This window comes from Phaseolus vulgaris, chromosome 6, assembly GCF_000499845.2.
Source record: "Phaseolus vulgaris cultivar G19833 chromosome 6, P. vulgaris v2.0, whole genome shotgun sequence".
NCBI classification, from domain to species: Eukaryota; Viridiplantae; Streptophyta; class Magnoliopsida; order Fabales; family Fabaceae; genus Phaseolus; species Phaseolus vulgaris.
The window spans coordinates 19289492-19314487 of NC_023754.2; the positions used below are offsets into that span (position 1 = coordinate 19289492).

At 26.7% G+C, this 24996-nt stretch overlaps 2 protein-coding genes across 6 annotated transcripts; both read right to left on the reverse strand.

Moving 5' to 3' along the window:
* Positions 1-3122: 3122 nt before the first annotated feature.
* Positions 3123-7052, reverse strand: LOC137831582 (serine/threonine-protein kinase SAPK7-like). Its single transcript, XM_068639316.1, has 9 exons — positions 6930-7052; positions 5859-5933; positions 5167-5268; positions 4549-4602; positions 4371-4463; positions 4169-4261; positions 3805-3909; positions 3442-3537; positions 3123-3314 (listed from the first exon to the last, which is right to left on the reverse strand). Exons 1-9 carry the CDS (start codon positions 7050-7052, stop codon positions 3123-3125), a joined length of 933 nt encoding a protein of 310 aa, XP_068495417.1.
* Positions 7053-20562: 13510 nt separating this feature from the next.
* Positions 20563-24996, reverse strand: LOC137831585 (KH domain-containing protein SPIN1-like). Of its 5 annotated transcripts, none has more exons than XM_068639320.1 (8): positions 24384-24677; positions 24014-24239; positions 23806-23894; positions 22727-22872; positions 22339-22455; positions 21944-22060; positions 21637-21780; positions 20563-20934 (listed from the first exon to the last, which is right to left on the reverse strand). In XM_068639320.1, the coding sequence occupies exons 2-8, from the start codon at positions 24103-24105 to the stop codon at positions 20788-20790; spliced, it is 852 nt and encodes a 283-aa protein (XP_068495421.1). In that variant the 5' UTR covers positions 24106-24239; positions 24384-24677; the 3' UTR covers positions 20563-20787. The 5 variants fall into 5 exon arrangements, with proteins under 5 accessions (XP_068495421.1, XP_068495419.1, XP_068495422.1 ...); XM_068639318.1 differs by having other exon boundaries at positions 23806-23868; positions 23952-24239; positions 24384-24522; XM_068639321.1 differs by having other exon boundaries at positions 24014-24996.

The window sequence follows — 24996 nt, forward strand, 5'->3', positions numbered from 1 at the left end:
GTTCTACTGCTTTGCATATTTGGAGTTAGGTTCGACACATTTTTCTTACTTCTCATTTCTCTAATAAGGATAATCTTCTTTCTTTTATTAAGAGTGATGGTAGTCCTTTGGTTAAATTGATTAAGTTTGTTGTGATAACTTTTTTCTATTTGAATGATATCACGTATGAAGAATTATACTAGATTTCAGGATAAGATTGAGGTTTTTAGGGCTATTTCAGTAATTAAAGACTTAACTTGTCTAGTGGGAAATTTGTCTAAAGCTTAAATGAAGAATGATATGTTGGATTTCAACGTGATTAAGTTTTTTGGTATTAATACTCGTAGTGGTAAAGTTCTTCGTCCTCTTCCAGTTAGATGAGAGTTTCCTTCACCAGGTTGGGTTAAAATTAACACTGATGGGGCTGCTAGGGGTATCCTGGTCTTGCTACTTGTGAAGGTATTTTTCGTGGAAGTATGAGAGATTTTATTGGTGCTTTCTCTGCGTTTCTTGAAGTTTAGACTGCTATGGTTGCTGAGTTTTATGGAGTTATACATGCTATGGAGGAAACTCAAAAGATGGGGCTTACTAATGTTTGGCTTGAATGTGATTCTGTCTTGGTTTGTGCTGAGTTTACTGTTAGGACTAATGTTCCGTGGATGCTTCGTAATTGGTGGAATACTTGTCTTAATTACTGTGGGAAAATCAGGTTTAGGACTACTCATATTTTTCGTGAAGGAAATACATATGCGGATAAGTTGGTTAATTTAGGATTTATTCATAGAGAACCATTTCATTGATATAATAAGCTTTCATGTAGTATGTTCTTAGAATTCTATATGAATATGTATAGTCTACCTATGTATAATTTTTGTTATCATATGAGTTTTGGTCTAGTCTTCCCATATTTTATATTTTTTTAATAATATTTTTTTTTATGTGATGACAGAGGATTGTTGTTACTTGATGTTTTTATTATTTTGTGCTTAATTTAAAAAATAGACCCTTTTTTACTCAAAGAGATTAACTAGTTTTGTTTTTTATACCATACAAAGTTGGATTAAATATGTAAATTATATATAATCTTGATAGTATATATATAATAAATTTTAGAAAAATTAAATATTTTTAAATATTTAACTCTATAAAGAAAATATGTGACTTTATAGCTTATATTCTTATATTTTAAAAATATTATTATACGTTAAGATTAAATTAATTGATGAAATATCAAATAATCTTTATATTTTTTTTATTGATTTATTTATAAGTATAATTCATTCAGTAAAAACCCTCAATCTAATAGTAGTTGAAGTAATATATTCAATATAAATAAAATTATTAAACTAAATACGTTTCTCCCAATTTTTTTTTTAATAAATCTAATTGTCAAATATTTATTTAAATACACTCTTTTACTGTTTAAAATGTAAAATGGTATTGCATATCTGTTCTTCAATATCAGCATCACTGACAGAAAAACAGTTGAAATATATTTAGAAGAAACTGATTTCTGACCTGATTTCTATTTTGTTACTTTTGAAAACTTTTTTCAGTTTCATTATTGAATTAATATTAATTAATTTAGTTTTCTTATATAAATTTTTCAAATTAATATTTTAAAATATTTACTTTTTTTTCTGAAAATACTTTTTAAAATAAAAGGTTAGAAATTGGTGTTTGCAAAGCAATTTCTGACCTATTCTACAGTCAATTGAAGAGCATAAATTCACTTAGGAGGGGTTGATTCTGAAAAAAAGATTTATTAAGTAAATATTTGACCATTGGATATTTTAAATTTAAATTTTAACTTTTAAAAACTATTTTAGTTTTTATATATATATATATATAGACTATTAAGGATAAAGGACCCACACCCATTGTTGGTGATACGTATCTGACAAGAATATCATGGTCACCAGATTCGGGTGCACATGGTTGTTTTAAGGAAAATTAATAATAATAATAATAATAATGTAATGAGGAAGATAATCTCCAATTAAATTTAATTAATGACATAAATGTATTAAAATTTATATTCTAGATTTTGACACTTTTTCTACCTTTTAAATATTTTCCTTGCTTTAATGTAAGAATAGTCTGCAACTAATTTAATAATGTGACCCAAAAGTTGAAGAAAAAGGAATTTGTTCTCCATATTTATGTTTTCAAAGTTTAGGTTTAAGAGGAAAGAATCTAAATATATGAAATTTTAATATTATTAAAATATAAATTTTAAATTTAATTCAACCTTAAAAAATAATAATCCAGTTATATAACCATCCACTTATATAATATATATTATGATAATATTATGAATTGTCATTATATATAATTGATATATTTAAAATTTGTTTTTTTTTTCTGTATTAATTCATAGTTGATTTTAATACAAAATATAAGTGTAATTTATACTACAACTCATCAAAAAATATTTTAAATATTTTTTAAAATAATTATTATAAAGTTGATCATTTTATTCTACGTGAAGATTGATAATTAAATGTGAGGCCGAAAATTTTGTATATTTTCAGATTATTTTACATTATCAATGTATGATTCGTTGGCTTTGTAAGAAAATGGACAGATAGTAGATATATAAATAAAACTTTTTAATTAAATTGTGTTATAATTATCCCATCTTTTTAAAAGATGACATCATTCTCTCCTAATCAAATTTTAACAATGTAACGCTGGAAAATCCAAACATAAAAGTAAATTAACTTGTCTTAAATAAAAAACAACAATAAAGATGGTTTAGTTTTACCCTTAAGGATTAGGATATTAATTAATTACTTAATTACGTTTCATTTGAGTGTCTCGAATAGTATTAGTATACAATGTCTTTCTATTTCCATCAAAGTCAAAATGTTATGATACTTTATACAACTATTCTTTCTCTATCTATATAATATAAATATATACAATTCAACTTATGTCAAAAAAATGTACAATTCAACTTTGTCATAAAACTAAATTGTGTACATAGATACAACCAAAGAATTGACATTAACTTTGGGGAAAAAGTGAACCAAAACAATCTAATTTGTCATTATCCACAAAAAATGAATGGCTTCTGCTTCCTTGACTCACTTCTCATGCATGGTTATTTTCATCTTCCTCTATTCCCATGCCAAATCCTGCTATAAATTTGGACTCGAAGCAACAGGTGTGGTTTTGGCTTCGTTGCAAATGTTCATGATCTCTTCTATACTTTGAAGACAATGTTTTGAATTTTCTTCATTGTAGTAGACATAGTGAGCTCCTTCTCTTAACTCCTCCGGCAAGTTCTTTAAAAACCATGGATGTGACTTTATTTCCTCCATGGTGATTCTCTAAAACATAATTACAAAAGCAGAGTTACAACATACTCCTAGTATTATAGTATATCATGCCATAATGTTCTTTTCTTTACAATGTTTATCCCAAAAAATAATTAAATGACTGTGTTCATATACATACCTTTGCTGGATTTGCCACAAAAATACGAGATATCAGATTTTTACTGTCTTCGCATAAAACATTGTTGGGGAACTCGTATTGAACAACCAAAACTCGCTGCATAAAAAATGTACATACAAAATCACAAAGGTTCTAGACATAACACATGGTGAATCTATCAAAAAATATTTTTATAAAATAAAAGAAAATATAAGTACATCAATGTAAAGATATTAAAAAATCTACACTGGTTTTCATTCAGAAACTATAATATGACTTCTGCAATAACTATTTAAAGTTGTGATTTATGATAGATTGACTGTGTAAAAAGCTTTTACAATAATACATGGAAATTAAACTCAAAACATAAAGCAAATTAATTACCTGAACGATTTTTCGGAGATTTTGACGATCAGCTTTGTCCTCAAATGGCAAAGTTCCTACAAGCATTGCATAAAGTATTACTCCACAGGACCATACATCTGCCAACTGAACAAGTAGAAAACAAACACATTAGCCAAAAACTGAACAAAACCAGCATAAAATACAAGAAAACTCATCAACTCTAAGACATTTTTAATAGCTTCATACTTCATATAGTAATTGAAATAAATATGCTACTTTCTGTTTCACTCTTGCAAGGAAATTTCACTGTTGTGTAAAGTGACTCCTGAACAATTGAACCAGTCTATAACAGCATGAATCTTTTATTTTTTTCATGATCTATAAGGTTAGAAGCCCTTATTACCTTTCCATAGTAGCCTTTCCCAGAAATGATCTCTGGTGCAATATAGGCTGGAGTTCCTATCTTTGAATGAGTCTTCGAATGAAGTAGACATGACTAGAAAATTAAAGATTATCAGAAGCAGAAATTAGTATCAAATAAAGCATTTAATCAGTTGTTTGTTTAAAACATTGAATTAATGTATACATGAACTTCATGATTGAACCTTAGAATAGCCAAAATCACAAATTTTAAGACGATTTGCAGGACTTCCATCCAATAAGGTATTCTCCAACTTCAGGTCTCGATGACATATTTCCTACAAAAGGCAAAAAAAACTGATTTTGCAACAAACACACTGAAAACAAACAATCCATTCTCAGAGTAATATGCATTTCATTTACCATGTCGTGGCAATAACTAACTCCTGCAATCAACTGCTGGAAGAAATATCGAGCCTGAAATATTTACCAGTCACAAGAAGAATCAGAAACAAATTGGATAATATTTAATCAATATTTAAATAAACTCTTTGAATCATTAAACATGTTCACTGTACTATAATAAGTACTTGAGTATATAATTTAGTTTTGATCCTTTCTTTAATTCATGACAAAAACATGTGTTATAATATTCATTTATATGATTATATCAACTCAGGTATGTGTTTATTAATATGCTGTAACATAGTTGGCAGAAAATCTTGTTCTTGTTTTGTGCATATGCAAACTAACTTATCAGGAATAAACCTTTTACATAGATTTTAGTATTTCGAGTAATTAGTCTTTAATTAATTTTAGATCAAAAGATATTTCCTTCCATTAATATCAGATCTCTAGATTAATACATACTGTTATTGTTCTATGTATCAGGTTAGAATTAGAGTACATATTCTCATCTTATGAACTCTAATTTGTTGGCCTGAATATTAATCAAAATTGGTGACAGAAATCAGAACTTTGCTTTTTTTATTGTCTATCACATGAACGAAGATGTAAGTGTGTGTGAGTGAGAGAGCATACTCGATCTTCTGTCATTGTTCCTACGTTAAGAACTTGATAAAATAACTCTCCACCAGCTGCATACTCCATAACTATTGCAAGATGTGTTGGAGTCAAAGCCACCTGCAAAACATCAAATTCCATGTTAAACACTTGTTTTATGCATTACTAATACAAGTTTTTACACGGTTGACAAAACTAAATTTCTATATATTCATCTCATCACTTAAAATCAATAAGTATCATTTTTTTCATTAAACAGCCCATTTCAACATAATAAATTAATGTAGTATAGTATCAACAAAGAGTTGTTAAGGGGCTAATTATCACCTATTGAAGTAAATGTTAGTTTATGAAAGATACTCTAATATTTCCTTTCCTTTAGTAGTAACTAAAATATGAAAAATAAAGTGGTTTAATATTGTTTAACTTTTACACTAAATTAATTAAATTTAATTGTTTTGTATAATTAAAGTAGCACAACTTTAATTCTAAATCGGGACAACATTCGTAATCTTATTATAATTTTTTTTAGTTGAGCATATGTTCTAATTTATTATTTAAAGTAAGACACTCATAGATAAAGACGAAAAATTGTTTGATATTATTTTATTTTATTATAGTATTTGTTTAAATAAGTATGTGCCTATAATTATATGTAATTATTTTATAATAATAGAAGTCGAAGCAAGTACTTTAAAGTTTTTACATACTTCTATGAACTGAACAATATTGGGATGATGAAGAGATCTATGGTTTATAATTTCCCTTGCCACATTCTCGTTAATCTGCAAAAGGTTATAATTAAAATTATGATGAAATTAAGTATATATAATTAATTTTTTAATAAGTATATTTGAATATGAATTATATTTTGAATTTATAGTAAACAAATTTTAAAAATATTAAAATTTAACTTTTTTTGGAAAAATATTAAAAAATATCTTAGAAATAGAGATAATAGAACATTCATCCAAAAAAAATAAATAGAAGGCTGTTAGTATAATTTCTAAAATAGCAAGTTTTTTATTCTTAGTTCTCAAATGTTATTTTTAAAATAATTTAGGACTCAATTTAGAATGATCATTTCCACATTTTATTCCACACATAAATAATGAATGAATGTGATACACTATCAGGATAAAAATTAGTGATTTTTAATTTTAGAGAGAGAAAGAAAAAAAATTACAATTACAAAAATTAAAATAATATCTTTTTATAATTTTTTTTATAATTACTCTCTCATGTTATACATCACCATTTAATCATTTACCACAACATTTAGAAAAAGTATTATTATTTTTAAAAAAAAATATTGAAAAAAAGAAAAAAAATATTAAAAAATATGAAATGGCTAAACCTAAACTCATATATTAAAAAAAAGTACATAAATAATTTATAAAAAAAAATACGCACAAGATCGAATCACAAATTTAAATCATAAACTAGTATCATAAACTAGTAAGATCCATCTTTTTAAAAGAAAAATACTTAATTATTTTTCAAAACTAAAAATTTCATACATAAAAAACAAGTTTCTAAAATTTAAAAATCACTTTAAACTAAAAACAAATTTTGAAATTGTTTAAAAAAAAGAAAAAGTAAATTGGATTCTTGAAAATTTTATACAAAAAAAAAACATTATTAAAGAAAAGAAATTAGTTCCAAAGTTGATTGTAAAACAGCATCACACTATCTTAAATTCATCAAAACAAAAAACACTTAAATTGATGAATCAAATATAAGAAAACCCTAAATTTCAAGAAAGAAGATGATTGGTGTACCATATGGTCCCTTGGGATGAATTTGACTGCAACTAAGTGTTTGGTCTCTCTGTGAGGCATAAGTTTCACCATTGCGAATCTCCCATACCCTACCTTCTCTTCAACCACCTCGTACTTCTCCATTCCTTAACTTCAAACCTAAGACTCACTTTTCAATCTAAGTCAAATTTAGGATGTGAATTAAGAAATATATAGAAATTTTTAAGATATAAAGTGACATCATTTAAATGATAAAGGATATATTTGTTATCCACAACGAAACTATAAAATCCATTCAAGATATGATTTTATATTCAGAAACAATTATTTTCTAAAACTTTAATTATTTATTTTTTAAATATTTTTTTTATCACAGATACTCTAATATTCATATCATATCATACATAATCTCAAATAGTCAAAAATTTCATCCAATAATTTTAAAGTAATTCGTAATTTTTTAATTTTTTTATCAAAAGGTAATGTTAATTCATTAAAAATCATTACATTAAATTATATATATATATATATATATATATATTACTTAAATTTATTTTTTAAAGGAAATGACTTTTAAGACATTTAACGGCTCCTAGTTGAAGTTATACCTAGTTTTGAATGTGATTGAAACAACGTAAATTCTACACGAAAAACTTGTTCATTTTAAGTTTTGTTTTGTTTACATTATACCATTATTATAAATTATAAAAAAAGTAAAACAAGAGTATAATTTATATAAATGAAATGAGAAAAATTGTATTGTTATAGACTATAGATAAAAAAAAATTATATATAATTTATTTAAATATTAAAAAAAAGTTTTATTTTATGAAGTAAAACAATATAAATAAAATGTAATTCTCATACACTGTCAATGCAAAAAAAAATATTATTAACTAATTAAATTAGTTTAGATTTAGTTTTAGGTAATTAACAAAATTAAAAATCTTATCATACATAAAAATCTATAATTAGACAACAGTCTTAACAAAGTTCACAATATTTTAAGTTAAATATTAAAAATAATTATTTATTTAGAATTTAAAATTAGTTTTTAATTAAAAAACATATATATCTATGCATTTCTTCTTAACAAAGACGAGTAATCTAAGAATTTTGTATTTATTGAACGAAACGACTTTTGAGGCATTATTAAACACATTAGCATGGATCTTTAATGAAAGAAATCTTAAACATAAAATTTATTATTTATACAATATTTATTCTAGATATCTACCACTAAAACAAATATTTAAAAAAAAACAAGAAACTCTATATTTTATGTGAAAGAGAACCACCCATCAAAAAGTAATACAAGATCTCACTAACAAATTAGAAAAATGTATTTTCTAAGATTGATGAAATAAATATATAAAATTATATTATAATAATGAAATAAAATTATTATAATTTAACTTTCATAAACGAAATCATTAAGCGAAATATTATAATATGATGGATCAATCCAATACCTTCTATTTTTGTCGATCAAATTATTTAAGATAAAAAATATTTCATTTGAAAAATCAATAAATTAAATGTTGTTTAACATGGATTTTATTAAAAAAAATTAAATATACAATTTATAAAGAAATAAATTTGAATATGATATTAAATTCAAACTTAATATTTATTCATGTTGGATTTGATCGCAATTTTTTTTCTAGACCATTATACCATAGATTAATCACACTCGTATTATTAGATTATTAGATAGAGAATGATTCAAAGAGTTTTTGCAAACAAGAATTAAACACCATTTTTTTGTTACATGCATAATCCTACAATATATGAGTACAAGTTGTCATCACATTATTTTAATATAGTAATTTTAATATTTCTTACAATAAAATTTATTTACTTCCACGTGAGCAACTCCAATGATGGAGATAATATCAATAAATGTAAATAATAAAAATTTGATTACAATAAAAACAAGAGAATAAAATTTAATTATTTTTTTTAATTTATCACCACTCATAATCTCTTAAATAGTTTGTAATAAAGTTATGTAAAAAATACTTGTCAAAAATATATATTTATTTTTTTATCCATATACACAATGAGAGAACTGAGTTTTACCTTGAAATTTAGTATAGTTGTAACATATTGGATTTCTCGCAATATGTCACAATATCTCGGATTATATCGTGATATCTTCAATTTTTCGCAATATCTCACGATTTCTCACGATATCTCGTGATATCCTGCAATTTCTCACGATAACTTCAATATCTCGCGATATCTTCAATTTCTCGCGACATTTCACGATATCTCACGAAATCTTCAATTTCTCACGATTTCTCGCGATTTCTCACGATATCTTCAATTTCTCGTAATATCTTGGATTTCCCGCGACATCTCACGATATCTATAATTTCTCGTGATATCTTCGATTTCTCGCGATTTCTCACGATATCTTCAATTTCTCGCGATATCTCGTGATATTTTGAATTTCTCGCGATATCTTCAATATCTCGTGATATCTTGGATTTCTCGCGATATCTCGCAATATTTTGAATTTATCGCGATTTCCTTTCCTTTAGTAGTAACCTAAAATATGAAAAATAAAGTGGTTTAATATTGTTTAACTTTTATACTAAATTAATTAAATTTAACTGTTTTGTATAATTCAAGTAGCACAACTTTAATTCTAAATGGGGATAACATTCGTATTTTTAAATTACTTTTTTTAATTGAGAATATATTCTAATTTATTATTTAAAGTAAGAAACTCATGGACAAAGACGAAAAATTATTTGATATTTTTTTATTTTATTATAGTATTTGTTTAAATAAGTATGTGCCTATAATTATATGTAGTTATTTTATAATAATAGAAGTCGAAGCAAGTACTTTAAAGTTTCTACATACTTCTATGAACTGAACAATATTGGGATGATGAAGAGATCTATGGTTTATGATTTCCCTTGCCACATTCTCGTTAATCTGCAAAAAGGTTATAATTAAAATTATGATGAAATTAAGTATATATAATTAATCTTTTAATAAGTATCTTTGAATATGAATTATATTTTGAATTTATAGTAAACAAATTTTAAAAATATTAAAATTTAACTTTTTTTGGAAGAATATTAAAAAATATCTTAGAAATAGAGATAATAGAACATTCATCCAAAAAAAAATAAAATAGAAGGCTGTTAGTATAATTTCTGAAATAGCAAGTTTTTTATTCTTATTTCTCAATTGTTATTTTTAAAATAATTTAGGACTTATTTAGAATGATCATTTCCACATTTTATTCCACACATAAATAATGAAAGAATGTGATACAATATCAAGATAAAAAAATAGTGATTTTTAATTTTAGAGAGAGAAAGAAAAAAATTACAATTACAAAAATTAAAATAATATCTTTTTATAATTTTTTTTATAATTACTCTCTCAAGTTAGACATCACCATTTAATCATTTACCACAACATTTAGAAAAAGTATTATCATTTTAAAAAAAATTATTAAAAAAAATATTAAAAAATATGAGGTGGCTAAACCTAAACTCATATATTAAAAAAAAGTACATAAATAATTTATAAAAAAAAAACACGCACAAGATCGAATCACAAATTTAAATCATAAACTAATAAACTAGTATCATAAATTAGTAAGATCCATCTTTTTAAAAGAAAAATACTTAATTATTTTTCAAAACTAAAAATTTCATACATAAAAACAGGTTTCTAAAATTTAAAAATCACTTTAAACTAAAAACAAATTTTGAAATTGTTTTAAAAAAAAGAAAAATTATTTAAAAAAAACAAGAGATTCTATATTTTATGTGAAAGATAACAACCAATCAAAATAATACAAGATCTCAATAACAATTTAGAGATATTTAGAGAGAGAATACTCGATCTTCAATTTCTCGTGATATCTTGGATTTATCGTGATATCTCGCGATATCTTTAATTTTTCGCGATATCTTTAATTTCTCGCGATATTTTCAATATCTCGTGATATCTTGGATTTCAAGCGATATTTTGAATTTCTCACGATATCTCGCGATATTTTGAATTTCTCGCGAGATAATTTATTGCGATATTTTGAATATCTCGCGATATTTTGAATTTCTCGCGATATCTTCAATTTCTCGTGATATCTCGTGATATTTTGAGTTTATCGCGATATCTTCAATATCTCGTGATATCTTGAATTTCTCGCGATATGTCGCGATATTTTGAATTTCTCACGATTTCCTTTCCTCTAGTAGTAACCTAAAATATGAAAAATAAAGTGGTTTAATATTGTTTAACTTTTATACTAAATTAATTAAATTTAACTCTTTTGTATAATTAAAGTAGCACAACTTTAATTCTAAATTGGGACAACATTCGTAATCTTATTATAATTTTTTTTAAATTACTTTTTTTAATTGAGAATATATTCTAATTTATTATTTAAAGTAAAACACTCATGGACAAAGACGAAAAATTGTTTGATTTTTTTATTTTATTATAGTATTTGTTTAAATAAGTATGTGCCTATAATTATATGTAGTTATTTTATAATAATAGAAGTCGAAGCAAGTACTTTAAAGTTTTTACATACTTCTATGAACTGAACAATATTGGGATGATAGAAGAGATCTATGGTTTATGATTTCCCTTGCCACATTCTCAAAAAGGTTATAATTAAAATAATGATGAAATTAAGGATATATAATTAATCTTTTAATAAGTATCTTTGAATATGAATTATATTTTGAATTTATAGTAAACAAATTTTAAAAATATTAAAATTTAACTTTTTTTGGAAGAATACTAAAAAATATCTTAGAAATAGAGATAATAGAACATTCATCCCAAAAAAAAAAAATAGAAGGCTGTTAGTATAATTTCTAAAATAGCAAGTTTTTTATTCTTAGTTCTCAAATGTTATTTTTAAAATAATTTAGGACTCATTTAGAATGATCATTTTCACATTTTATTCCACACATAAATAATGAATGAATGTGATACAATATCAGGATAAAAAAATAGTGATTTTTAATTTTAGAGAGAGAAAAAAAAAATTACAATTACAAAAATTAAAATAATATCTTTTTATAATTTTTTTTATAATTATTCTCTCAAGTTAGACATCACCATTTAATCATTTACCACAACATTTAGAAAAAGTATTATTATTTTAAAAAAATTTATTAAAAAAAAGAAAAAAAATATTAAAAATATGAGATGGCTAAACCTAAACTCATATATTAAAAAAAAGTACATAAATAATTTATAAAAAAAAAAAACACGCACAAAATCGAATCACAAATTTAAATCATAAACTATAATCATAAACTATATCATAAACTAATAAACTAGTATCATAAACTAGTAATATCCATCTTTTTAAAAGAAAAATACTTAATTATTTTTCAAAACTAAAAATTTCATACATAAAAAACAAGTTTCTAAAATTTAAAAATCACTTTAAACTAAAAACAAATTTTGAAATTGTTTTAAAAAAAAGAAAAAATAAATTGGATTCTATATTTAAAAAAAAGAAAAATTATTTTTAAAAAAACAAGAGATTCTATATTTTATGTGAAAGATAATACAAGATCTCACTAACAATTTAGAGATATTTAGAGAGAGAGAGCATACTCGATCTTCAAATTCTCGTGATATTTTGGATTTCTCGTGATATCTCGCTATATCTTTCATTTATTGCGCTATCTTTAACTTCTCGCGATATTTTCAATATCTCGTGATACCTTGGATTTCTCGCGATATTTTGAACTTCTTGCGATATTTTGAATTTATCGCGATATTTTGAATTTATCGCGATATTTTTGAATTTCTCACGATATCTCGCGATATTTTGAATTTCTCACGATATCTCGTGATATTTTAAATTTCTCACGATATCTTCAATATCTCGCGATATTTTGAATTTCTCGCGATATCTTCATTTTCTCGCGATATTTTGAATTTGTCGCGATATTTTGAATTTCTCACGATATCTCGCGATATCTTCATTTTCTCGCGATATTTTGAATTTCTCACGATATCTCGCGATATTTTGAATTTCTCACGATATCTCACGATATTTTGAATTTCTCACGATATCTCGCGATATCATCAATTTCTCGCGATATTTAGAATTTATCGCGATAGTTTGAATTTCTCACGATATTTCGCGATATCTTGAATTTCTCGCGATATTTTGAGTTTCTCGCGATATCTTCAATATCTCGTGATATCTTGAATTTCTCGCGATATCTCGTGATATCTTGAATTTCTCGCGATATCTCGTGATATTTTGAGTTTCTCGCGATATCTTCAATATCTCGTGATATCTTGGATTTCTCGCGATATTTTGAATTTCTCGCGATTTCCTTTCCTCTAGTAGTAACCTAAAATATGAAAAATAAAGTGGTTTAATAGTGTTTAACTTTTATACTAAATTAATTAAATTTAACTCTTTTGTATAATTAAAGTAGCACAACTTTAATTCTAAATTGGGACAACATTCGTAATCTTATTATAATTTTTTTTAAATTACTTTTTTTAATTGAGAATATATTCTAATTTATTATTTAAAGTAAGACACTCATGGACAAAGACGAAAAATTGTTTGATATTTTTTAATTTTATTATAGTATTTGTTTAAATAAGTATGTGCCTATAATTATATGTAGTTATTTTATAATAATAGAAGTGAAAGCAAGTATATTACACCTAAACTCATATATTAAAAAAAAGCTTTGAATATGAATTATATTTTGAATTTATAATAAACAAATTTTTAAAATATTAAAATTTAACTTTTTTTTGGAAGAATATTAAAAAATATCTTAGAAATAGAGATAATAGAACATTCATCCCAAAAAAAGAAAATAGAAGGCTGTTAGTATAATTTCTAAAATAGCAAGTTTTTTATTCTTAGTTCTCAAATGTTATTTTTAAAATAATTTAGGACTCCTTTAGAATGATCATTTTCACATTTTATTCCACACATAAATAATGAATGAATGTGATACAATATCAGGATAAAAAAATAGTGATTTTTAATTTTAGAGAGAGAAAAAAAAATTACAATTACAAAAATTAAAATAATATCTTTTTATAATTTTTTTTATAATTACTCTCTCAAGTTAGACATCACCATTTAATCATTTACCACAACATTTAGAAAAAGTATTATTATTTTAAAAAAATATTAAAAAAAAGAAAAAAAATATTAAAAAATATGAAATGGCTACACCTAAACTCATACATTAAAAAAAATACATAAATAATTTATAAAAAAAAAACACATACAAGATGGAATCACAAATTTAAATCATAAACTATATCATAAACTAATAAACTAGTATCATAAACTAGTAATATCCATCTTTTTAAAAGAAAAATACTTAATTATTTTTCAAAACTAAAAATTTCATACATAAAAAACAAGTTTCTAAAATTTAAAAATCACTTTAAACTAAAAACAAATTTTGAAATTGTTTTAAAAAAAATAAAGAATAAATTGGATTCTATATTTAAAAAAAAAGAAAAAACTTTGAGAACAAATTCACACAAATTTTGAGAAAGTAACAATAAACTGTTATTCATCCGCGAGTAACTTTAATTTAATTATTTGGTATGTTAATATCTACTTCAAAAATAATTTTATCATTTTCGTTGAAATCATTTAACCTACAAAAATTATTTCATTCCGCTCAAGTTTTGTTGATTTAATTGACATGTTTTCCCTTACTATTATAAATAATAATATAATTTATATAATTAAATATATATAAATATTATATATATAAATGTAATTGTAAGTAAAAAAAAAAAAATATTAATATATAAGAAATAAATATCAGCATATGCGAACAAATAACAAAACTAAACATTGTTCAATGTGCACTGTTCACCTAAAGCCTAAACCATATTAAGGCATATCTATCTTCTATCTTCTATCTTCTATACATAATACAACTCACTTTCGATTTGGTAGCCCAATTTAAACACCATTCGGACACTTGGTTGACTTCATGCAACACATTACAATAAAGTTGTGCCATACAAAAGGGACTTGCCAAGACATAACTTTTTCTCTAGGTCACAGATAGTTCTTGAAGTGTTGCAATAACTTTATGAACTTTATACAATACTGCATTATAAGACTGAAATTATACTGTTTGAACGCATTGAAGAACTATTTGTCATATTTGAAAGAAAGAAGCAAAAGAAGCTAAAAATGACAATGCAAGAGTGGGAAACTGAAAATGTGTTTCAGATGATATCCTATACTACGACTTATATGTATAGAATTTAATTTTAATAATCAAATATTATTAGTAATATTAAATTTACAATATAATAATAATAATAATAATAATATTAATATTAATATAATAAAAATTGGATGAAATTTATTAACATTCAATTGAGATAATGATTGACCAAATACTACTATTTTGTCTAACTCTTGTTAAAAGTGCAGTTATGAATCTATACTTAGAAATATTTTCCATATTACTATTTGGTATAACTGCAATACTATTATTTATTATTCATTAATTCTTAGGCTTTGTAATTTATTCCATGTTCATAAAATAATTTAAATAATATTGAATGAAAATCAATGTCATTATATTTTTATTTTTATATCATCTAAATGTAATGTTACTAAAAGGATTTAAATAATATTTTCATGAAAATCAATCTCATTCTATTTTTATTTTTATATCATCTAAATGTAATGTTACTAAAATGATTTAAATAATATTCAATGAAAATCAATGTCATTCTATTTTTATATCATCTAAATGTAATGTTTTCAAACAATCTCAAAATATTCATATCTATACACAAAACAAAGGAAATGACTTACATTGATATAGACTTCTTTCATCAGAGTATAAAAAATATGACTTTAAACAATTACATAATTGTTTCATCATATCAATCCTACATCAGTTCTTTGATCCTACACATTGATCTTCAAATGCATGCTAAACATTAAGCAACAACTTGATATTCCGACACTTCTGCAGCCTCCACAATAAAGTATAATAAAAGTAAAAACCAATAACAATGAGAAAATATATTGACAATAAAAAAATGAAAGGAGAACAGAAAAGATCAAAATTTGCAATAACTGATAAAAGTAAAAAATATGATTAGCCATGAAAATTTTCGAAAGATTGTGAGAACTTTACTGTTTTTCATTCAAAAACAATTAAGGACATGAAGCAGTAAATACTGGAAAGACTCAACCAGTTTCATATAACAATACTTGGGGTTTTCTGCAAGTGCAGGGAAATCATTGAAATCAAATTAATGCCTTTCTAGATTTTTATAGAATAGAGAATATAAGCAAAATTAGGTACAAGTAAACCTGAGAATAACATTCTATACGTGAAGGTTTTGTGGAAAAGTGGCTCGAGAAAAAATAATGTAATGTGTAAGTAAATACTGGAAAGACTCAACCAGCTTCATATCAACAATACTTATAAATTGATTGTCATCGTGACAATATAATAATAAATAAAGAGTAAAACAAGAACATTGATACAAAAAATTGAGTAACCATGAAGCTTGACTGATCCATTAGAGAGGAGAACTCACTGCTAATGGAGTTTTGTGGTCTTCGATTGGAAGCACCAAACCCCCAAACCACACTGATGTTATGAAATTGAGAAAAGGGGAAAATGAAAATCAAATTGAAAAATTAAATCAAATAGAGCAAAACGAAATCAAAATACCAAATAGGAAAAAAACAGAGTGAAGAGGAGCTTCAATTCAGAGATGAAGATTGGAAAAGTTGAAGATCGGCCATGAGAAAAAGTATATGCCTCCGAAATTGATTTTTTAGGGCATGAACAGAGTGTATTCTGCAGAAAACGTGAGAACTGTTTGCCTCTGAAACCAAAAAACACGGGTAAGTGAACAAAAAAATAAGGTGAGAAATCTAATCTTCTAGTGCAGAATCGCATATCTTACCGGGGGTTTTCATAACCTCCAGTAGAAAACCCTCTTAAAATTAAGATTTTTTTGTACTGTCTTCTCTGGTGCAATATAGGCTGGAGTTCCTACCTTTGAATGAGTCCTGGAATGAAATAGACATGACTAGAAAATTAAAGATTATCAGAAGCAGAAATTAGTATCAAATAATGCTTTTAATCAGTTGTTTGTTTAAAGCATTGAATTAATGTATACATGAACTTCGTGATTGAACCTTAGAATGTCCAAAATCACAAATTTTAAGACGATTTGCAGGACTTCCATACAATAAGGTATTCTCCAACTTCAGGTTTCGATGACATATTTCCTACAAAAGGCAAAAAAAACTGATATTGCAACAAACACACTGAAAACAAACAATCCATTCTCAGAGTAATATGCATTTCATTTACCATTTTGTGGCAATAACTAACTCCTGCAATCAACTGCTGTAAAAAATATCGAGCCTGAAATATTTACCAGTTCTCAAGAAGAATCAGAAACAAATTGGATAATATTTAATCAATATTTAAATATGCTCTTTGAATCATTAAACATGTTCACTGTACTATAATAAGTAGAGTATATAATTTAGTTTTGATCCTTTCTTTAATTCATGACAAAAACATGTGTTATAATATTCATTTATATGATTATATCAACTCAGGTATGTGTTTATTAATATGCTGTAACATAGTTGGCAGAAAATCTTGTTCTTGTTTTGTGCATATGCAAACTAACTTATCAGGAATAAACCTTTTACATAGATTTTAGTATTTCGAGTAATTAGTCTTTAATTAATTTTAGATCAAAAGATATTTCCTTCCATTAATACCAGATCTCTAGATTAATACATACTGTTATTGTTCTATGTATCAGGTTAGAATTAGAGTACATATTCTCATCTTATGAACTCTAATTTGTTGCCCTGAATATCAATCAAAATTGATGACAGAAATCAGAACTTTGTTTTTTTATTGTCTATCATATGAATGAAGATGTGAGTGTGTGTGAGTGAGAGAGAGAATACTCGATGTTTGTCCTTCATATGGATGTTTTGGATAAGTTGTGATTGAAATATTCATTTGTCTTTCTAGCAGATGCCTCATTTTTTAATCATATCATGGGTAGGGAGGAACAAAATATTTCTAATTGGGTTCGACACATTTTTCTTACTTCTCATTTCTCTAATAAGGATAATCTTCTTTATTTTATTAAGAGTGATGGTAGTCCTTTGGTTAAATTGATTAAGTTTGTTGTGATAACTTTTTTTCTATTTGAATGATATGACGTATAAAGAATTATATTAGATTTCAGGATAAGATTGAGGTTTCTAGGACTATTTCAGTAATTAAAGACTTAACTTGTCTAGTGGGAAATTTGTCTAAAGTTTAAATGAAGAATGATATGTTGGATTTAAACGTGATTAAGTTTTTTGGTATTAATACTTGTAGTGGTAAAGTTTTTCGTCCTCCTCCAGTTAGATGAGAGTTTTCTGCACCAGGCTGGGTTAAAATTAACACTGATGGGGCTTCTAGGGTATCCTGGTCTTGCTACTTGTGGAGGTATTTTCCGTGGAAGTATGAGAGATTTTATTGGTGCTTTCTCTGCGTTTCTTGAAGTTTAGACTGCTATGGTTGCTGAGTTTTATGGAGTTATACATGCTATGGAGGAAGCTCAAAAGATGGGGCTTACTAATGTTTGACTTGATTCTGCCTTGGTTTGTGCTAAGTTTACTGTTAGGACTAATTTCTGTGGATGCTTCGTAATTGGTGGAATACTTGTCTTAATTACTCTGAGAAAATCAGGTTTAGGACTACTCATATTTTTCGTGAAGGAAATACATATGCGGATAAGTTGGTTAATTTAGGATTTATTCATAGAGAACCATTTCATTGATATAATAAGCTTCCATCTAGTATGTTCTTAGAATTCTATATGAATATGTATAGTCTACCTATGTATCGTTTTTGTTAGCATATGAGTTTTGTATTTTTTATTAATAATATTTTTTTCCATGTTATGAGAGAGAAGATTGTTGTTACTTGATGTTTTTATTATTTTGTGCTTAATTTAAAAAATAGACATTTTTTTACTCAAAGAGATTAACTAGTTTTGTTTTTTATACCATACAAAGTTGGATTAAATATGTAAATTATATATAATCTTGATAGTATATATATAATAAATTTTAGAAAAATTAAATATTTTTAAATATGTAACTTTATAGCTTATATTCTTATATTTTAAAAAGATTATTATACGTTAAGATTAAATTAATTGATGAAATATCAAATAATCTTTATATTTTTTTATAGATTTATTTATAAGTATAATTCATTCAGTAAAATCCCTCAATCTAATAGTAGTTGAATTAATATATTCAATATAAATAAAATTATTAAACTAAATAGGTTTCTCCCAATTTTTTTTAATAAATCTAATTGTCAAATATTTATTTAAATACACTTTTTTTCTGTTTAAAATGTAAAATGGTATTGCGTATCTGTTCTTCAATATCAGCATCACTGACTGAAAACAGTTGAAAATATATTTAGTAGAAACTGATTTCTGACCTGATTTCTATTTTGTTACTTTTTAAAACCTTTTTCAGTTTCATTATTGAATTAATATTAATTAATTTAGTTTTCTTATATAAATTTTTCAAATTAATATTTTAAAATATTTACTTTTTTTTTCTGAAAATACTTTTTAAAATAAAAGGTTAGAAATTGGTGTTTGCAAAGCAATTTCTGACCTATTCTACAGTCAATTGAAGAGCATAAATTCACTTAGGAGGGGTTGATTCTGAAAAAAAGATTTATTAAGTAAATATTTGACCATTGGATTTATTTGGAGAATGTTCTTATTTTGGGTCTATTGGAAAAAAAAGTTCTCCAAATAGGAAACTTATTAACATATAATTAATTACAACTAAAAAAAATGTCATATAATAATGGCTGTTGACTTGCTTACCTTAATTCTTGAATCCTAGTATGTTGTTATAAAGGGTATTTAAGTTCATCTTTATTGCCATGGAAGAAAAAAGTTTATCTTTATGGTGTAAAGAAGATTCATAAAGGGATGAAAAAAGCAAGTAATGTGAATAATGAAATGATTGGTGCATGCATGATGAAGAAATGAAATCTAGAATATCCCCCACTTTACATAGACAATGATTTACAAGTCCAACTCAAAAGAAGGTTAGTTTGTCTCACTCTCAGCACAGTCATGGTCAATAACATCAACATCTACAATAAATTCTAAGGCCCCCACCATTGACATATCCTCAAGACATGTTTTGTGCTACAAAAGGGGTTTGTCAAAAAGTACATATAGCTCAATTGTTTGTGTTTGGTGCTCAAATGACCAAACTTTGTCTCAAAGAAGTGACCATGATATTGAGAACAAGTGGTGCAATGCTATTTATGCTCAGTAAGGTGCTCATATGCCAAATTTTGTCACATATACTGAGAAATTATTGTGCTTTTTAGACAAGAGTACACTATAACAAACATGGATAGTTACATATGGTCATGTGATCATGATTTTAGTGTCAAATTGGTTTGTGTGAAAGAATTGTTACTAGAAATCAATTTTTAGATAAATATATATGCCACTCAACTCAACTAGACTAATTGCAGATAAGAAAAAGTTGGAGTACACCATGATGAGGAGACGTATCTTTCCAATACTATAAAAACAGTTTAAAAATTGCAAAAATATCATTAAGATAATGGAGTGATGAATAAGTCAACATGTAGTTGAATAGTTTTTCTTGTCTAGTGACAATGAATAATATGTTTTTTCTCTCTTTATTTGTTCTTCAAATCAGCAGCATCAAATCAGCAAGGTCTTTTCATTGCAGCTTTACAAAATTTAGTTACAGATTCAGCAGTCAAGGAACACAACAATTCTCAACATATAATCACTATTGATCAGTTTTGACCCGTTTTATTTCATTAGAAGTGAATGGAGAGACGCTACCACTCAGTTGAGGGCTCTCTTCTCTGAAATTGGAATTTAGCATAGCTAGTTCTCTTAGTTGTTGTCTTTTGTAAATGTCATGTGACTCATCCTGCATGAAAGGGGGAGAATCATAAACACTTTCTTAAAGATTTCCATAATGTTACTTTGTCCAAGGGCTTTGCTCATAGAAAATTTGGTTAAAAAGAAGACACAATAAAGGAGGAGGAGTAGCACTTTCCTGGTATAGGCTTCCCTTGAAGGAAAAGAAAAACAATGTAATTAAGTGCAGAAAGAAGGGCATGATTTAATATGCTTACAACATCGTTTTTCAATGCTAGTCACATTTTGTTAACTGGAAGAGGTAGCTAGCCAGGAAGAGGTAGCCATGATACAGAGGGAAAAAGTTTGCAAAAATCCCTCATCATATTTTCTGGTTTCAGTTTAGTCATTACTTTCAATCATATTACTTTGTTCCCTTGAAATGTGGCTATTACACTAAGTTGGTCCTTCTGATAATTTACCATGTAAAAAGTCACTTTAAAGAATCAAAATGGAACTTTTTAAGTTGAAAAAAAAAACTGAAACAGAAAAAAATTGTTGACTAATTGATGACAGTTTTCTCCTAACTTTTCTGTTAAAGCCATGTCATTCTAAAAGTATTAGATGTGGACAGAAATGGTTATTTCTAGGAAGTAATACTAGATGAAGAGTGGACTAAATATCAAGGAAGAGAAGTAAAGAGCAAAATCTCTCACATTAATAAAGAATATATTGTAGACTCTGCAACATAGTTGGAAAAGGAGAGAAATACCACTGGTTTGAGTAATTCTTGTATGATTTCCTGTGCTTGCCTCAACCTTACATCAACAACACTGGCAGGTAGTTCAGCTTCAATTAAAATGTGAAGTGGATCATTCAGGTGCTCATAGCCAGGCCTTCCTCTTAACAACTCTTCCTTTAGAGTAAAAAAGGTAGAACAAATTTAGAGCTTACAAATAACATTGATGTGGAAACAACAAAAATAGTCTACAAATTCAAAGGAAAAACTGAGAAATTGATGACAATAAAACTAGGCTCCATAAAGTCAATGAACAATGCACAAAGCTAGAGGATGCTACCTTGTCTAAGTCTTTAATTGAACCTTTCCCTCTGATAAATACACGGCAACCTGTAGTAGCTTCCACTCGCTTCAGTGAATTACCCCTAGGACCAAGAAGCCGGCCAACAAAATTAAACTGAAAATTAAAATAGCCTTAGTAACTCAAAGGTCAACACAATATAAAAGTAAAGAGTTCATGCACCCATTATATTGTCATCAATCACAAATCTTCATATATAGCAAGTTTGCTGACTTGTACAATAATTACATTGAAAGTCATACTTGTCATGATATTTGGTTTATTGACAGTGTAACAGTGCATAGAAATCAAAGTCCTAAAACTATCAAAATATCATTAGAATAATCATGATTTATTGTTCATAGTAAAATGCTATGAAGCATTACAAATCTTACATTTGGATAGCTATCCTTAGGAATATCCAAGCGCAATATTTTCTTCACAATAGGAGAACTTGGAACAACCGGTGAAGTTTGCCAATCCATGTTTAGTCCCTGCATACTAGCTAGCCTCTGATACATGACAAGTTTAACCAGTCAGTAAAAGAAACTAGAGATTATAATGAAACAGATACGTTAAAGGAATGCTGGTACATGATAGAAAGAAATCAAACTGTGTTATAGAACAAAGATTAAAGCACATATAAATTTCGGATATAGAGGCAATGGAGAAGGGGGAATCTACGCAATTTAGTACCAGAACTGGACAGGTTAAGAATCATATTTTTTACAACAATACATAAATGATATACACTGAATAGAACATAAAAACTGAGGTGCTTACTTCATGTGACAGGCTGTTCCAGCCAGTAAAGGTTGATGTTGAGTTTGGAGAAGCCATATGACTTGGATTTATGAATCGCATTCTATCAAAGTCACTAAATCCTTGGTTCTGCACTAGTTCATTCTTTCCAGTAACCCTTGAAATCTCTGACAACAATAAGGCAATAGTGAATATAAGAACTTGTACAAAGATTAGTGAATCAAAGAACATAAATGGTATTAATGCAACCTTTCTGACAGTAAGCAAACTGTAAATTATGCGTAGGAACTAGGAAGTGTAGTGAATGTCATCTATATGAACATCTTGATTATCAAAACTGACTGACATTAAGAAGAAAAGTGGTCATTTGAAGGTTTGTTCTAGTCATGCAAAAGAAAATGCCTATTTTTTTCTTTTCTTAGACTATAGAGAAAGTGTCAAGGTAGAAAGATTTTTGCATTTCTCTGAAAGGAGGCAATGGCTAAATTGCCACCATCTTTTAGTACCATATATTCTTTTTGTGGGTCACCCAAAAAGTATCATTCTAAGATGTTTCCTTAAGAGATAAGAATTCTAGAGAATCACTGGGAAGTTAGCTTTGCAATGTGACTTAAAGAAGAGACTCATTCAGTTGTTTGTTTTTCAGAACATATATGTTTAAAGTTCTAATTCCTTATTCAGTAACCATGATTCATTCAAGCATTAACTGGTTCAGGCCGGTGAAGGTCAGAAATTGACAATTCAGTGCATTTTAAACTTAAAGAAGATTAAATAGAGGTTTTAAAAAACAGTCCCTGGCTGCAATTCCACCCGCAATGTCAAGGTTGTTGGAATGTCTGCAACCACAATTGTGGATGCATCGGTCACATTTGTCCGCAATTTCTCACAATATTGAGGAATGCAACGAAACTGCGACCACAATTTAAAACCTTTGAAGAGAAAGAACATTGAAAAACTAGTACATGTAACCAGAAAACTAATTTTGCCATGAAGTGGCCTAATTCAAATGAAACAATAGAGATAAGTTGAAATGAATGGAAAAGAAAGAGGAGAAAAATCACAGCAGAATACTTGAATACATGGATATGGAATAAACGGACCTTGATTAAGGAGTCTGGTACATAAGGGTAGAACTTGCATGAAAGGTCCAAGCTTTTGGCGTTCTGCTAGCAGCTCCGTTAAGTACTGACTAGAATAAACGTAAACAAGAACATATTCCAATAAATTAATTGAAATTAATATATACCTGTGTGCGAATGAAAATCAAAAGTTCCAAAATAAACGTCAGAATCATCATCATCTACATACCCATCAACATCAAAACTGCTTCTCATGTTTATATTTGGTGAATTGGCCCTTTGGGATGAAGGTAAGGAAATCTGATTGTACATGTTAGACATCAATTCTACAAGGATTTGGGTTGGTTGCAAGGATTAGACTTTTGAGAAAATTCAAAGGCAACAAGAGGGGAGAAGAAAGAGTTGATCGAGAGAGATTGGATGTGGTTCAAAAATCCTGATATGAACAGAATCACCTAACATGGGTGTTAGAAAGACAAGAGAGAAAAATGGTCAGGGAAAAAACAATAAAGGAAGGTACAAAGCTACAAAGAAAAAGGAGGGCCACTTCTGTAGTAGCTCAGTAGTTAAAGCAAGCCTTAAAGGGTGTCACTCTGTACCTCTCTGGGTGTGTTTTAATTGATGTTTTGTTGGCTTGTGTTGCATATGCAAGACTTTATATCATGTTTCTGTGTTTTCCTAATTCCTTAACAAACACAAGCAGGTGGGTTTTTTTTGGTTTACTACAAAACAAAAGAGAAAACTCTAATCAAACATGTATTAGGGGATTGAAGAGATGGATAAAAGAACCAAACAGTCAAAACTTCAAGAGAAATCTCATCAGATATTCACTTGAATTCATAAGCAGATTGCAGAAGAAAAATTAAAAATGCTAAAGCAATCATGCAGGCTCCAAAACATGGATTTTCTCCAATCAATTAGAAAGAAGAAGCAAAGAAAGAGGCCACCCAATGACCAATGAGGGTCACTACTTCTCTGTCACCAGATCATGAGCATGTAGATTGAAACCAATCACTATCATGCTTCACGCATATCAATTTATATTTAATACATTAGTATTATTAGTATTAGTATATGTTTATATTTATATTTATGCATACTAGCACATCATTATATATATATATTGTGAACAGTAATGAAATGGTATAAAATATTTTTGTTCCTGTGAAGTCTCTGGAAGTTTTACTTAGTCATAAACAGCAACAATAGAAA